Genomic DNA, 15,000 nt, shown 5'->3' with positions numbered 1-15,000 from the left:
ACAGTTCAAAGGTTTGTGTGTGTGTGTGTGTGTGTGTGTGTGTGTGTGTGTGTGTGTGTAATTAGGATTAACAGTTGTTTTTACTTCAGTAATTTGTCTTTGTACAACAATGACAACTATCAGAGAATGCTGTTTTTTGACCGCTCAGTGCTGGCAGATGTAAAGTTATAAGTTGTAACAGGAACCGATGGCCTTTCATCTGTCTATTTCCATTGTCTTTCTCAGAACTAGAGAGGATAACAATTTGCATATGAAACAGGAACACATTATTAAAGTGTGTGTGTGTGTGTGTGTGTGTGTGTGTGTGTGTGTGTGGTCTGTTCATATAATGAAAGAAAGAAATGAGAGTGCAGTTAAAAAAAATCCTTTTAGGCTTTTTAAGTTGACAGTAACTATTAATGTTTCTAATTACCATAAATAATTTGAATTGACTTATGGTAATAAAGTGTCACAAATGAAGAAAAAACAATGAACACATTCATCATCCTAAAGCTGTGGAAGCAGGCACAACAAATGAGCTTGACAGTTATTGATTTCCTGTCTACTGATACTGACTATAATTTGCGTCAAAAGGATCACACCCTCAATACATTGACCTACTTAGGTCAAAGAACAGCAGTTTGTCCAAATGATGGAAAATAACACACAAACAAAGTGATGTGGAGGGAAAATTCCTCAAGGCAGACATACAGAAACTGAAACACACACGGCTAATTGAAAGATTTGCCTGCATTCTCCGCATCTGGAACCCATCCACAAGCTCTGTGTGTTTGTGGAGGGGTGGGGGGGCGGGGGTGGTTACAAGGCAGGCGGACAGAATACAGAATGTTGTGAATGAGATGTTTATTTACACAAGCTATAACATACACATAGACACTCAGTGCATTCAGTTTCATCTACAGTACTTTACAGAGTACTCATTACAGAGTACAATACATCCAGATAGTAGCATTCTGGTTTGACATTTCAGTGCTGTCTCTCTCTCGCTTTCTCTCACTCGCGCACACACACACACACGTACATCGCACAAGCTTGCACCTATTATAAGCCTATGGGCACAAGTAGGTTTATGAGAACGTGAATATTTGCATAAATATTCATATACATACATAAGCACAACAGGAAAAAAGCACTGACACACACACACACACACCAACACCCACAGGAAGCTGTAAGCCACTGACATAAATACTGAACATTTTTTATGCTGAGCTCAGAAACAACAGACCAGCAGAGGCAATAAATAGCTGTTCTCACAACACACAAGCCAAACACAACGTACACACACACACACACACACACACACACACACACACACACACACCAAAGTTGACCTGATGCTAACATATTTTATGGTATCCTCTAAAATGACACAGTTGAGAACCTGTAGTTTTTTTTTCTCACATTTTACACACAAGGAACAAAGTCTTTTTTGAAACTTGTTTTTCTATTTTGAGAGATTTATTACCGTAGAGCCCTCAAAAATATGTAGTAGCTTATTTTTTTGTCAGACACAGCCCTGTTTGGATTTGAATTGTTTAATAGGAAGAGGTGTTATACTACTTTTAATTGTCCATGGTGTTGTGTAAATTAAACCGGTATGAATCCAGCATGTGTTACTTTTACCAGTGTACAAACTTAAACAAAATTACCTGTTTTTTCCAGGAAACTCAGTGGTCATGTGATTTCAACAAGTCAGTCAGTAATTATAATGTAATGAACCATGTAATGAAACTATTTTTTTGGCTTTGCTTTAGTTGGCATTTGAACATGGACGTAATTAGAGCCTGAAATCATGGTTTTTACCTGGGCTATTAGCAGCAATTTAAGTGGACGTCCTTTGTCCCATATCCAGTGGGCCTCTGGAAAGACAAACATTGAACAAAAATAGCCTTTCACAATGTTCCCTAATAAAACCAATGCAGTTCAAATGGCACCTTGGTTCTAAAGTTGATGGATGCAAGTAAGTGTTATTCATTTTTCATAAGGGTTATAATTACAGCCAGATTATGAAAGAATATTTACACTCTGATGTTAATTATATAAGAAGCAGAAGTTTTCAAGTCAGAAGAACCCTTTTTTATAAAATGTTATATAATATATGCTACATATTGTACAATTGAATTAAATATATCATGAATATAACCTTTTATCTGTGTTATCCCTTAATCCCACCATCTCCCTGAGTGAAGTTTAGACTTTTAGATCTATCTTTTCTCTCCAGGCTTCTTGCCCTTTGATCTTTCCAGCAAGAATTTGGTAGGAGTGTGAGGGGAAATGTTACCAAAGCAGACCAGGGGTTAGAGTCAGGGGTCAAGAAGCCCAGAGGTCATAAGGTAATGTTCTAAAGATGAAGTGTTCAAGAGAGTCATTCCCCTAATATCACATGTTAATGTTGGTGGCCCAGTAACTGTTTGGAAAACATAATTTGAATCAGAGAAGACGTGGACAGCAAGGCCTCAAGTCATTGGTTACTTCCTTTCTTGATGGATGACTTCTGTAGTAGGTTGCCTTCTGTTACATCTCCATGCACATGCTTCTCATCCAAACTTCTCTGTCCTAATACAATGTAGACAAACGCATTTGCAGTTTGTCTATTCCAGGTCATCACAGAATTATTTCTTTTTCCTGCTCCCACCAGCAGCCTTTTTCCTTTCGTTAATTTAATTGGCATGAAACATAAGCAGCATAGGATGCAAAATGTTGAGCTTTTACACTTAAAATACACAGCTCAGGGCTTGACATTTACCTTTATCAGCCACCTACTTGCCCGGTAGCTAAACTTCCTTGTGTGAAAAGGAAAATTTAGGCCAATTAAAAAATGAATAGGGAATTGGACAATTATAATGTATTAGCGTCCAAAACATACAATTAACCTGTAGTAATTACATAGCTTGGTTGATTCTAATGGATTCCTTCAATTACTGGAGGAACAGGGGCGTCTGGGCCTCTAGCGTTTTCACCTATTGTGTGCAGTGTTTTTAACCTTTGCTTTTATCACAGGAATCATTGAGATAATTAACATGGTTATTAAGTATTAAAGCGTTAAGAGTATCCGGAATTATATAAGAACACTGACACAAGTATCAACTTGTGACTTTGCTGGTAAATTTTTCGACCAGCGACTGTGGCTATAATCTTACAAAATGTAAAAAGAATTCTTCTTACACCCATTTTCTCATTGTAAAACAAAAAGTGTATTTGTTATACAACTGTATGAATCAAACTTGGCCTTTTTGCACTACCAGGTTAGCTCGCTAAACTGCAGCTCTCACTCAAGATTACATTATTTTTTTTCTAACCCAGTCAGACAGCTGCATGAGGTATTCCACTTGCCTGAACACAGACTTTACTTGCCCTTGCACAGCGTTTATGTGGAGCCATGACGCTGTAGAGAAGTCAGTATGCATTCCACATGCTGAAATGCTAAGAGTGACTGGAAACACCCAGTAAATGGCAAGAGGTGGCCACCAGCTGATTGAACTGGTTAAAATGTTTGTCACTTAGACAGAAAGGGCCATGATCTAATGGAAATACATTCATATAAATCGATAAACCCTACTCACATGAGAGGGATGTCATGGCCCACAAAACCTCTCTGCTTCATGGTATCACTAAGGAGTGCATGCTTTCCAATTCAATGAACAATAAATATAAAATAATAAACTACTGTAATGGTCAAAGAGTTTCCACAGAGTGAAAATTCTCGGTGTATACCAAGGGTGGGCGAGACAGTTCGAGGTTAGCCGGAGAATTCCCCTTGGCAATCGATAATTTAAAAATGGAACCCCTGGAGGTTTCCAGGGGGGCCCGGCAAACCGAAGCCCAGCAAAAGTGCAGGACGCTGGGGGAAAGCAGGATAAAGACCCAGGGGTCGATGATGGAGTTAACGGAGAGGAAGCGCAAGACAATAAGGTCCACATTGTGAGACTCCTGGTCCTTAATGGAGTTGATGTACACCCGGATCTGCGAGATGGATAGAGAGAGGGAAGATAAAGAGAATGGAAAATGTGTGTTAAATTAGCTGCCAAGTCGTTACTCTACTACTAACACCATCCATGACAAGCACACAGACAGCCACATCCTAGTTAACATCCTGGTTCAATCCCATACTAAACTCTCTCTACAGTAACGGATGAAGACAGGACCAGTTTATGATGATATGGGAGGTGAACAATAGAAATTATATCTGTTTAAATGTCAAACTGATACTCATCAGCATGTTTAGATTGGTAAACTTAAATGTCCAATTTCTTCTGAGCACATGCTGTTGTTCAAATATGTCAAAGAGAAAGTGGAGCATATCAGAAACCAGCGACCTTGTCTTTGTTTGTCTTCCTGCCAGTTCAGAAAGATAATAATTATACTATAATAAATATAGTGTAGGGTCTATACACCCTAGAAGATAACGACAGACACTGGGTCAATTATTAGTCCGTGGTTGGGTTCACGTGCCTCCCAGCCATGTCCCCTCTCTTTTTATCCTCCCAAGACTGAATATATGTGCTCCTCCTTTCATTAATTCAGCTGTTTACTCAGATGGTGTGGCATTTACTTGCTCATGAATAAATGCCACCCATAACATATTTTTACACTTCAAGGTCTGGGATTCCTATTTACATATTATGTAATTACAGTGATGTCATGTTGAGTTGTGAGTGCTGCCAACACGCTGGTGATTTACCACATTCAAGGTAATTACTACTTAGTGGTAAGTTAGGGGGATCCTACAATTATGATTCAGCTTTTTTTGTTGAATTATAATATTTCCTTGTGGCCCTGTAGATAATGCTAGATAAATAGTGCTAAAAATATGGTATGGCAAAAATGTTTTTTGTTTTTTTTTTCCTAAGAGAACTCGTACGTGCCAGTTACCACCACCTCCAAACCAGAAAGACCAGTTATAGAGGTTTTGAGTGAGTAGCAGTTGGTACTATGGGTTTTAGTCTTGTTTGCTCAAACTAATTGTTGCATAATGCAAGTAAAAGATAATAAAGTCTGTTTGCATGTTCAACAAAAAGCATACTCCCTGATCTTGCAATTGAAATAAAAAGTAGGAAACTCTTTGGGCTGATGTCCACAAGGTTGGGAACCAGCGCATTAATACAATCCATGGAAGCTATGACTAGTTCACAAGTTGAAAAATCCCAGCTGCTGGTCTCTCTGGGGATCAGAGAGGAACAATATCCAGTCAAATGTGAAGGGGAAAGTGAGCTTGCAACAGGTTGTAATCTGTTCTCTTATTTCTTTCTGTGGCATTTTCTTTTCACTTTCTATATTTTCATGTCCGCCTTCCTTACTCTATTTTTTTTTTTTTTTTTTTTTTTTTTTCACGGACTCAGGTTGACTCCCTTAAAAGCACCCAATTCCCTGAGATGGCAGGGGTTGCACCAACATAGTCACGCCAATTTAATTTCTTCCTGCGGTGATACAAATGTTGCAATGCAACCTTTCTAGCCAACTACACAGCTGCAAATGGCACTGAAGAGTCTTGCATATGGCACATCAGCAGTTGGTTAAAGCTCAAGGAAAAAGGTCATTGTTGAATAACTCATTCAAGAAAAGTTGTTTCACTGTAACAACAAAATCTGCATAAAGTTTAAAAATACTAATCAAACAACTGTGATGTGCTGTTCTTTTTTTTAGTGTAGAACAGCTCCATTATATTCCCGATGTACTTTTTAAAACAAACACCATGGCTCATTACTGGGATTAGTGGGAGGCCTTGCCACATGTGTGAGACATAAACACTGCAAAGGATCATGTGTGCGTGTGGAGACAGGATTTTTTGGTTCCCAGTCATAAAATCCAACTTGCACTCTAAGCCACTTTTCTTCTCCTCTCCCAGCACCAACAGGAAGCGTAATAAAAGTGTTAATGGGAAGTGTTTATAAGGGGTTGATGCTCAAAAAATGAAATTATTGAATTTCATTTATAAGAACATTTTAAGCTGTGTGCTTAGCAAATACGTGAGTCAGAGCTTACAATCTCTCTTAGTATCTGGTTATTGCTGTATGTCATTAGGTGTTCCACAATGTGAGAAACTATTCAAAATGTATGTCAGTATTACATAATACAACTTAATATGTTAATATTTCAGATGAATGCTTGCCTGTGCCCACATGCCTTTTAACTCTAAAGGGTGTTTTTTGGGGGGAGAGGTTGTCACATTGCTGGCTAAACACCATTAATGTTTATATAAGGCTCTTAATAAATGATGCACTTGTAGTATTGCTTTGTATACTTGGATGTGTAGCCTTTGCAAGTGTGTGACCACAAAGCACATGTAAACCGCTTTAAAATCTTAATACAGAGCAATATACTGGTTACTGTTGCTATAGCTGTCAATCTAGCCATTCTACCACTGTAGGTATGGAGTTTACGTCACTTGCTGTCACTGGCTGACTTTTTCAGCTGTAGTTAGCAGATGTTGGTTAATTCTGTGAGTTTCTGTTGCCATTTTAAGTCTCGCAGTAAGTCTGCAGCAAGTTGTGAGAAAACATTTTTGTCTGCGCAGAAGCTTGCAAGTTTGTCTTTGCCATTGCAGCATTTTACAGACGTCTCTTCTGTCTGTCTTTGAAGAGGCCACCAATGTCCTACAGTATATAGAACTCATTTTGGATAACCATCAGCTAAAAACTAATGATATAAAATGGCTGCTATCAGCAGAGAATATATTTTTATCTTCATCTCATAAAGAAAGGGATGGGGAAAGAAAATTCTACAGGAGGGCGGATGTTCCTTTGAGACCACAGCTCCCTCAGCATAATCACTTACTGTGCACTTTGAATGAAATATGATAAAAGGTTTTCTACATCTTCCTGCAGGCCAACCAATGGAAATATCTGGCAATAAGTTAATGTGGCCATTCTGTGGAAATATGAGAAGGATAGATGAATTTGACAGTCACAAGTAAGTAATTCACCAGCATGTATGACATAGTATTCTCATAAGAAGAATTTATCTCATAGGGCTGACATTAATGTTGGGATGACTTCTGCCTTCAGTGGTAAAAGGTCTGGTTACTGTTGCTGGATAGCTAATAAAGAGAAAGTAAGACACATGTGTACATATACTGTAAGCCCATACACAACCTAATGAATAAAAAGACCAATGTACTGACTTGTAGTCGGTGGGTGGAAAGACAGAAAAAGAATTGGGGGGTGTCTGCCAAATTAAGATGCTTTTCAATGCTGCCAAAGTTTAAATCAACAGTGATTTAACAAAAATAAAGAAACAAAAGCCATTGACACAATTTCTATTAGCAAACGGATGGGATCAAATAATACTGATTGTAAATCTGAGTTGGCAACACTTCATCAAATGCTCCCATCTGTGTCAAATGTTGAGGTGGTGGTGGGGGAAAAAACATCAATTGATTTGACATTTTAACCCTTGTGTTGTCTTCCCGTCAAAATTGAAAAATCAACACTTTTGTTGACTCTTTTTATCGAGGTTTTTAACGTTTTCTTACTAACTTATTAACTTTAGAGTTACAGTTATTTGGGGAATTGATGGTCAATAAACCTCATTTATAGGAAATTATACCTATTTTTGAGTTGGAAAAGCAGAAACTAGAAATTATTTAGACTAAAATTAAAGGAATGTATGTTGATGGAACATCACAGACAGGAAAATGTCAGTGAAGAAAGCCACTGTAGTAATCTGATTCCAGTGTCCTTTTATCTGCCTACAATTGTCTACACCTGGTACACAGTGTACAGGGGAGGACAGCTGAAGAAACCATCACTGTGAAAGGGACTTAAATAATGTATTGCTTTTCAAACAATCATTTTAGACATGTTTACTATCAGTTTACTGATCCCTGCCACTTAACTGTAAACACCCCCTGTTGATATGTTGGATGTTTTCCACTCATCTGTTTAAGCAGCAATGGCCTGCAGTGTTTCTGTTAATTTTTGGGGGGTTTTCAGCAGCGGGGAGGGGGGGTGTTTCCTTTTTAGCAACAGTTTGCTTTATATGCAATTGTTTCTCAAAAGCATCATTTGTTTTCCAATTACATTCCAGGATATAATGTTAGCTCAATACACTGATGCGGCAAAAAGATACAGGACACTACTCTGAGTTAGGCCGTCTCGGCTCTAAACCGTCTGTGGTTCAGTAGAGCAGACGGCTCGGCCGAGTTGGGACATTACCACTTTATGACTTTTCATAAACAGCTGGAAGAGCGGTGGTGCGCTGCTGCTGAATTTGTGTAGCGCAAACCCTGGTTTGGTAAATTGATTTTCCTCAGCACAATAGGAGGGAGGGGAAATAAGTTTAGGTATCACCTAGAGGAATCTGTGATAGTGACCTTGCCTACTTAGTATAACATTTAATGGCTTTAACTCTACCTTTTTAGTAGGGCTAAAGCAATAAGACTCAGACACATGTTTAAAGGTCAAAATATCATTAATATACTTGATTTAAATGACTGCATTGACTGGGTTGAGGCAGCTCTAATTTGCTCATTAAACAGTTTGGTTTGTGCATGCTATTAAATGAAGTGTTCATTTGGCAGTTGTCATTGCAGAGATGACTCTGCGTTTCAAGCCACAGCTGAGATGCAGCCGTGCACAAGATGGCATTTTCATTACTGCTGTAAAGTGGCCAACATCATATCCTGCAGGGAAAGTTATTGATTTAATGTGTGGAATCCAAAGTGACCCTTTCAAAACTGAGGAGGTTACACGCTGATTGCCCTGGAGTCTTACTGAGACAACATGGTAAATCAGTGCAGGATAAGTCATGGGTGGGTTGAATCTGTACTTTGGTCCATCCATCCAGCTATCCAGCCTTCTTAGTCTCTAAAATCAAATTTCTGGCCGATTGCAGTCCATCATTTGTGCAAGAACCGGCACAGGAAATGATTTTTAGATCAATCTCCCAATTACTCATCAGTCACAGGTGATGGTTTTATTGTTGCTACATTGAGACCAAATGTAAAGTTTCTGAGACAGTCCCTTATCATTATGGTCTCTGTCCAACTTGCTTTCTGATGACAAAACTAATCAAATCCTGGATTCTTTAAAGGACATTTATAATTATGCGTTTTACGGTTTGTTATCTTCCTCGCTAACGATGCTAAGATAACTCCTCTAACTTCTTTGATCTGACTCTCCACATGAATAAGTGTATACCGTTTTCTTGAAGAAATATAGAACATTTTTCAGCTTTTCCTATTTTCTCTGGTTTGTGTAAGTAGATATTATTATAACATGGTGATTTAAATATCCCTTAAACTCAATGAACTAAAAACGTCAATCTGAATATGTGGATTTTGGATTTTTAAAACTCAGGTCAGAGTTATTTTACACTATGTTGACATGATGTCTATATTTAACATCTAGTATTTATACCTAGCATCCAAATAAGCAGCTGAGTCAGACACATGAAGGGCATTAGAAAGGTGTTTCCTGTCTACAACTTGGCATCAGCCAACAGCCCATAGTCTATTGTATTATTTATGAACAGCTGCATGTCAACAAAACGCCACAAGTGTGCTCACAGTTACACACATACAAAATTTGTTACAATATTACAATCCAGTTCATTTTATCCTAAAATTAAGCTCTTCTGTCAATTTAAGTCTGCATAAGTTTCTAATTCCATGTAAAAACATGCATGTTCTTTTTCTTTATTATTTAAATGCATGTTTTTAATATTATGCTTTAATCACTCCAAGAAATGTATGCACCCACACTATTGAGCGCAAGAAAATGGCCCAATTTTAACATTCCTCGTACTGTACATACACAAACTATTTTGTGTGCAAGTTTGATTTATAGACGAGACTGTAATAAACAAACCCTATTTGTGGCTTTCTATGAACTTGTAAAGCCACGCAATACATGACTGTAATATAATGTAATATGTTCCAGATATGTTGTTTTGCTGGCGGTGGGGTGGGGGGGCAAAAGGCAGATAAATGTGGTGACACCTGTACATTACTTGTCTGGCATATGATTAAACTTAACAATCAATTTCTGCTTTGAGTCTTATTAACTAACTGGCCCATTGAGCACATTTACCCCTACTAAGTCAGATAACTGCTGTTGCATTCAGTTTAGTCTTCTCGTGTGGTTTTGCACTAACAAAGGTAAGGAAATCAATGAAGCAGTCAGTGGGCAACCTGGTCATATTAACTTGCCTAAAACCTTAAGTTTGTAGTTTAACAGAATGGGTAAAGGCATGCGAGTTTTTGGCGGCCATCTTACCACCAGAGGCATTGTGCAGATGATGAAGATGATGGTCATGAAGACTAGCAGGATGAGATGCTCCACCTCCTCAGCCATGGACATCGCCCTGCGCTCGCTGTTGGATCTCTTGGTCGCCATCATTGAGCCACCGTTCCTCCTCCGCCGTTGGTACATCCTGAACAGCTGGTACACCACAAACCCGTTACACACTACTATGGACAGCACCAGCACTAGCATCAGAGTGGCGTACAGGTTGGCGTAGACTTGGTCCTCCGATTGTTGAGGGTTCATGTCAATGAAGCACCACGTGCCAGGGCAGTATTGGACATATTTACCAAATCCCGCAAAAGGGAGCAGACAGAATAACATACATAACACAAACACCACCGGGATTGAGATATAGGCACATTTCTTGGTGACGTGCCGGCTGTACAGGTAGGGGTACCCAATGGCAAAGCACCTCTCTAGTGCCATAGAGAAGAGAAGCGACATGGTGGCCAGGCAGAAGAAGGTTATGCTGACACCAAAGTATGAACACATGCCGTGAGAGACGGGTGCCATCCCTACCAAGGTAATGTTGCGTGAATATGACAGCTGCACCAGCGGACTGGTCAGGCAGGTCCCTGCCAGGTCCGTGACCACCAGCGATCTGATGAGGACGTGAAACAGCGAACTTCGCCTTGTTTCTTTCATCCTAGCGTCTCTACGTCGCCGGATTTCCAGTATCACCAGGGCAGCCACGTTGCCAAAGATTCCTAAGGCAAACATGATGGCACTGATGAGCGGGCTCTCGGTGCCTGTGATGTGGTGCTCCCTGTGACATGTGTTATTATCTGGTTCCATTGTTGCTCAAGACTGGCTGGATTTCATTAGGAAGAAAATGTCTCTGCTTCCAAAAAATGAGTCAGAAACCTGTACTTAAAAAGTTGTCTGCAGCCATCCTGGTTAAACAGAAAGGAAGAAAGAAAGAATATAACATACTTTCCTCAATTAGTCGACACACAGAATATGAATCGGCAACTACTTTGTTTATCTATTAATTATACATATCAGACTAACATGTTAGAAGAGAAACTTAAAAAAATAACTGACATTTTTAATCATAGAACCGAATTTAAGGCCAATTTAAAATAACAAAGTTAACCAAAAATCAGCCACAGCCAATGGATCTGCTACAGCTCATCTGTCTGTTCATCAAACCCCAGATCTGGGCTGCCAAGAAAATGTTACTGTGACTGAACTTTAGACAAGGCTGCATATGAGTCCTATGTTCCAGTATTTCTTTCAAAATTACTTACTGGCAACATTTGTTTACTCAGTGGTCCGAGGAGATCCTGGATCATTTTGTCAGATGTTTTCTAGTGTCCCTTACTTTAAGACTCTGTTTTGATTCAATGTCAACAACGTCAACTATACACACCACTCTAATTCCATGTTTGCATGTCTCTGTCTAACTCAACTGATCCCACACATACACAGAAAAAGGAGAACCTATTCTTCCTCATTAAAAAATGCAACATTTAGCATATATTGGATATTCCAGGGCTTGAACTCTGCTACAGTATGAGTTTTGGCTGTTCCTCTTTTTTCTCACCAGTTAACATGCGGTATGTCAGCTGACACACTTGCATTCAAAAGCTGCTGAGTTTTCACACATTTTCTGCTCAAATTCGCACTTGTTCTGAATCATTAAGAATGTTTTGCATGAGATCATATTCACACTATCTGATCTATCTATGTCTTTCTTAGAAAAAATATCTCTTTTGGGAATGTGAGTGTTCTCTAACTATTAAGTATAAGCATACGTAATAACACCCATCTGTTCCACCTGCATGGGGGCCTTCACTTTCACAGGGTGTGTAACGAGCAGATAAACGACACACACCTACTTGTTCTGTTCAGTGCACGGCGTCTCCACTCTGGGAATGCCTTAAGTTTAGGGCTCCAAACGTGTCTTCCTCGAAACAAAGACGATAGCTCGGGCAGATGTGTCCAGATGTTGGGTCCATGGACGGCGGTTTATGTTTTGTAGGAGATGAACGCAGATGTTTGCGTCAGTTGCGCTGTTCGCTGGATTATAGCCTACGGTAAAATGAAGTGTATGGAAATTAAGTTATATTACATTTTCTGAATTGACTATGAAGGACTTAGTTGTCAGGTGTGTAGGCCTACAGCACACAGAGCTGACTGAGTTCAGAGACTAACCACAACGTAACTAGCTGGCAAAGTTTGATTTTATTTGAAAAACTAATGCTGACTGGATGTATCCAATTTGGACCCGATGGAAGATCGACTACAGATTTACAAAATACTTTAATCCAGGTCTGACAGCATAAGTCTGTGTTTTCCAGTCAGAAAGGAGACTTTACATCATTTTCTAAATATCCGCTCCGAATGAGAAACCAGCGAGAAGCTGTCTGTCGCATCCAAACAATGAAGTTCTCACCTCTTTAAGAACTTGCTCCCCGTAGTGTAGCCTTTATGTCCGTTTACAGTCCAGACTGAAGAGAAATGTATCCGGATGCATCGTTCGGTTCACTTATAGAAGCCGCTCCGGTTAAAAGTTGAGGTGTGGTGAGGGCGAGGCGCGCGGCACTGTGGGGAAGGGATGAATGGGCCCGGGTACAGGGACCGATGCCGTGACGTCACACGGAACGGGTACACCCATCCCTGGCTTACAGGCTGGACCTCGCTGATTTACATTCAAGATTCAACTATCATGTCATGGCTAGACATGCTACTGGTGCAGCCTGTAGTCATACATATATTAATAATATATGCTTTGAATACATGTTTAATCATTCCCGAGTTAAGTAAAGCCTATTTTATGAAAGATATTTGGCTGTGAAGAGATAACTGGTCCATTTAAGAAGGGATACACATGCATTTGGTAATTGTGACCTATTATTTTAAATGTAGTTAAATATTAAAAAATAGGGCCATTGATATTTCTGAGACGGTGTCAAATTGTTTGTTTTGTCCAACCAACAGTCCAAAACCCTAAAATATTATATTGAGCATTATGTGAAACCGCACAAAAGCAAAATATCTGCCCACAGAAGAACTAGAAATGTTTGGCAACCTTTTCTAAATTAATAACATGAATCTGCCATCCAAATTCACTTTCTTGTTATGTGACTAATCAACTAATCAACTAATTGTTTTCATGGCCTGCCAATATGAATAATAACGAGAAATGTGATATTTTGGGAATGTCATGCAACCCTCTGTGTCTGTGTGTGGCTGGACATGAGTCTGTCCTTTTCCTCCTCCATGAATGTAACATGTATCATTTTGATGTGTGTGTGGGGGGGGGGGGGTTTCCTGTGTGTATTTATATGTGGAGATTACATGTCCTCCCGGGTCTCCCTCCCACAGTCACATGGATTTCATGTCTTAATTTCCCATCGGGAATGTATTTCTGTTTGTTTTTCTATCTGTGAATTACATGAACCAGGGACATAATGACATGTCCACATGTCTCCTGACAAGTAGAAAACTTTTACAATTTTTGTTTTGCTTTTCAGGGTTGTGCCAATTTCTTTTTCCTTTTGAGGTGGAAATGGAGGATTTTGTGCTGGGAAGATGAAGTCCTTACATGACCACGTCGTGACCATGAATCATCTCCCATGTTTTAGCAAAACAGCTTTAAAAAATTGAATCACCCTGATGTATGCTGAAAGCACTTTGGGTGAAAGCCAGTGCTGGCTTGATGGCAATAACAATTAGGAACCTTTTAATGGGTTTGGGAAACACTCAGGGTCCCTCATTTTGGTTGCACCAGTCTCTTTCTGTCCTCCAGATTGACCTTTTAGATATTATAATATCGTTAACCCCTGAAGAGCTTCAGCTGATGAAGTAGTGGTGGTAGTAAGTGGTGAATGTATGGCATGAGCATGCCATACAAACACTAATTTATAGTACAGGGTTATGTTTTACAACCTGACTCGTCGGGAGTCCTAGGCGCTTCTCCTTCCTGCCTCTCTACCCCTTTTACCCTCATCTTGTTGTTGCTTCTCTCTCTCCAGTCATTTCTACCAGTCTCCTTTACCCTTGCTCTGTATTTGTTTTGTCATGCAGCTAAGGCTTCTTTCTTTCCCTTTCTCTCTCTTACATCCCTTTCCTTTTTTATTTTTCTATCCCTTTCCTTTTCTCTTTTCCTTCCCTTTTATTTTTTGACTCTGGCCTGCTTTCCTTTACCATTCTTTTATTTCTTGTCATTGTCTTTACTTTTTCGCCCTTTTTTCCTTTGTCTTTTCTTTCAAAACAGTGCAGACAGCATGTGTTTATGGACCAGTTGTTTTCTTGATTTTATTAAGTGATAATATTGTAGATCAGGGTTTTTTAAGCCAAGGACCCCTTGACTGAAAGAGAGACGGAGCAGGGACCCCTTCTCCTTCATATGTTGATACATACCTTTTTTTAATGGAATCCTAAGATATTAAGCATGATTTTATAAATCATGTTTTAATGTTAAACATACATGTGGCAGAGTGAATCCTCAGGATGGACTGTATCTGTGGATGGCCTTAGAGACTACCTTACCACAGGCCCATACTCCGATCATCAGTGGGGAGTTATATTTCCTAATAACGCAGGATTCCTTTTAGAACTTAACCATTTAGATGCCCCTCTGAGGACCCCCAAGAGTCCCCGGACCTCTTATAGAAGATCCCTGTCGTAGATTAAAGTATTTTGACAACGCATGTCCCAAATAATCATTTTAAACAGAAAATATATATATATATATATAGTGTGCATTTTAATTTGTTTTTTTCATCATTCATGTGTGTGTGTTCTT

At 39.3% G+C, this 15,000-nt stretch overlaps 1 protein-coding gene and 1 long non-coding RNA gene across 2 annotated transcripts in view; both read right to left on the bottom strand.

Annotated features, from left to right (window-relative positions):
* The window catches only part of LOC117939325, a 29,906-nt gene that overhangs the window by 6,599 nt on the left and 8,307 nt on the right, over positions 1–15,000 (bottom strand). The window contains exons 2-3 of the long non-coding RNA XR_004655557.1: positions 12,888–12,891; positions 1,144–2,765 (exon numbers count right to left, since the gene is read on the bottom strand). This is a non-coding gene — a long non-coding RNA (uncharacterized LOC117939325). The remainder of the gene's footprint in view (positions 1–1,143; positions 2,766–12,887; positions 12,892–15,000) is intronic.
* Positions 1,745–12,777, bottom strand: ptger2a (prostaglandin E receptor 2a (subtype EP2)). Its single transcript, XM_034864513.1, has 4 exons — positions 12,646–12,777; positions 12,085–12,281; positions 10,218–11,140; positions 1,745–3,966 (listed from the first exon to the last, which is right to left on the bottom strand). The coding sequence occupies exons 3-4, from the start codon at positions 11,040–11,042 to the stop codon at positions 3,679–3,681; spliced, it is 1,113 nt and encodes a 370-aa protein (XP_034720404.1). The 5' UTR covers positions 11,043–11,140; positions 12,085–12,281; positions 12,646–12,777; the 3' UTR covers positions 1,745–3,678.

The sequence above is a fragment of the Etheostoma cragini genome, chromosome 24, assembly GCF_013103735.1.
Source record: "Etheostoma cragini isolate CJK2018 chromosome 24, CSU_Ecrag_1.0, whole genome shotgun sequence".
Classification (NCBI taxonomy): Eukaryota; Metazoa; Chordata; class Actinopteri; order Perciformes; family Percidae; genus Etheostoma; species Etheostoma cragini.
This window is presented reverse-complemented; position numbering and strand designations above follow the sequence as displayed.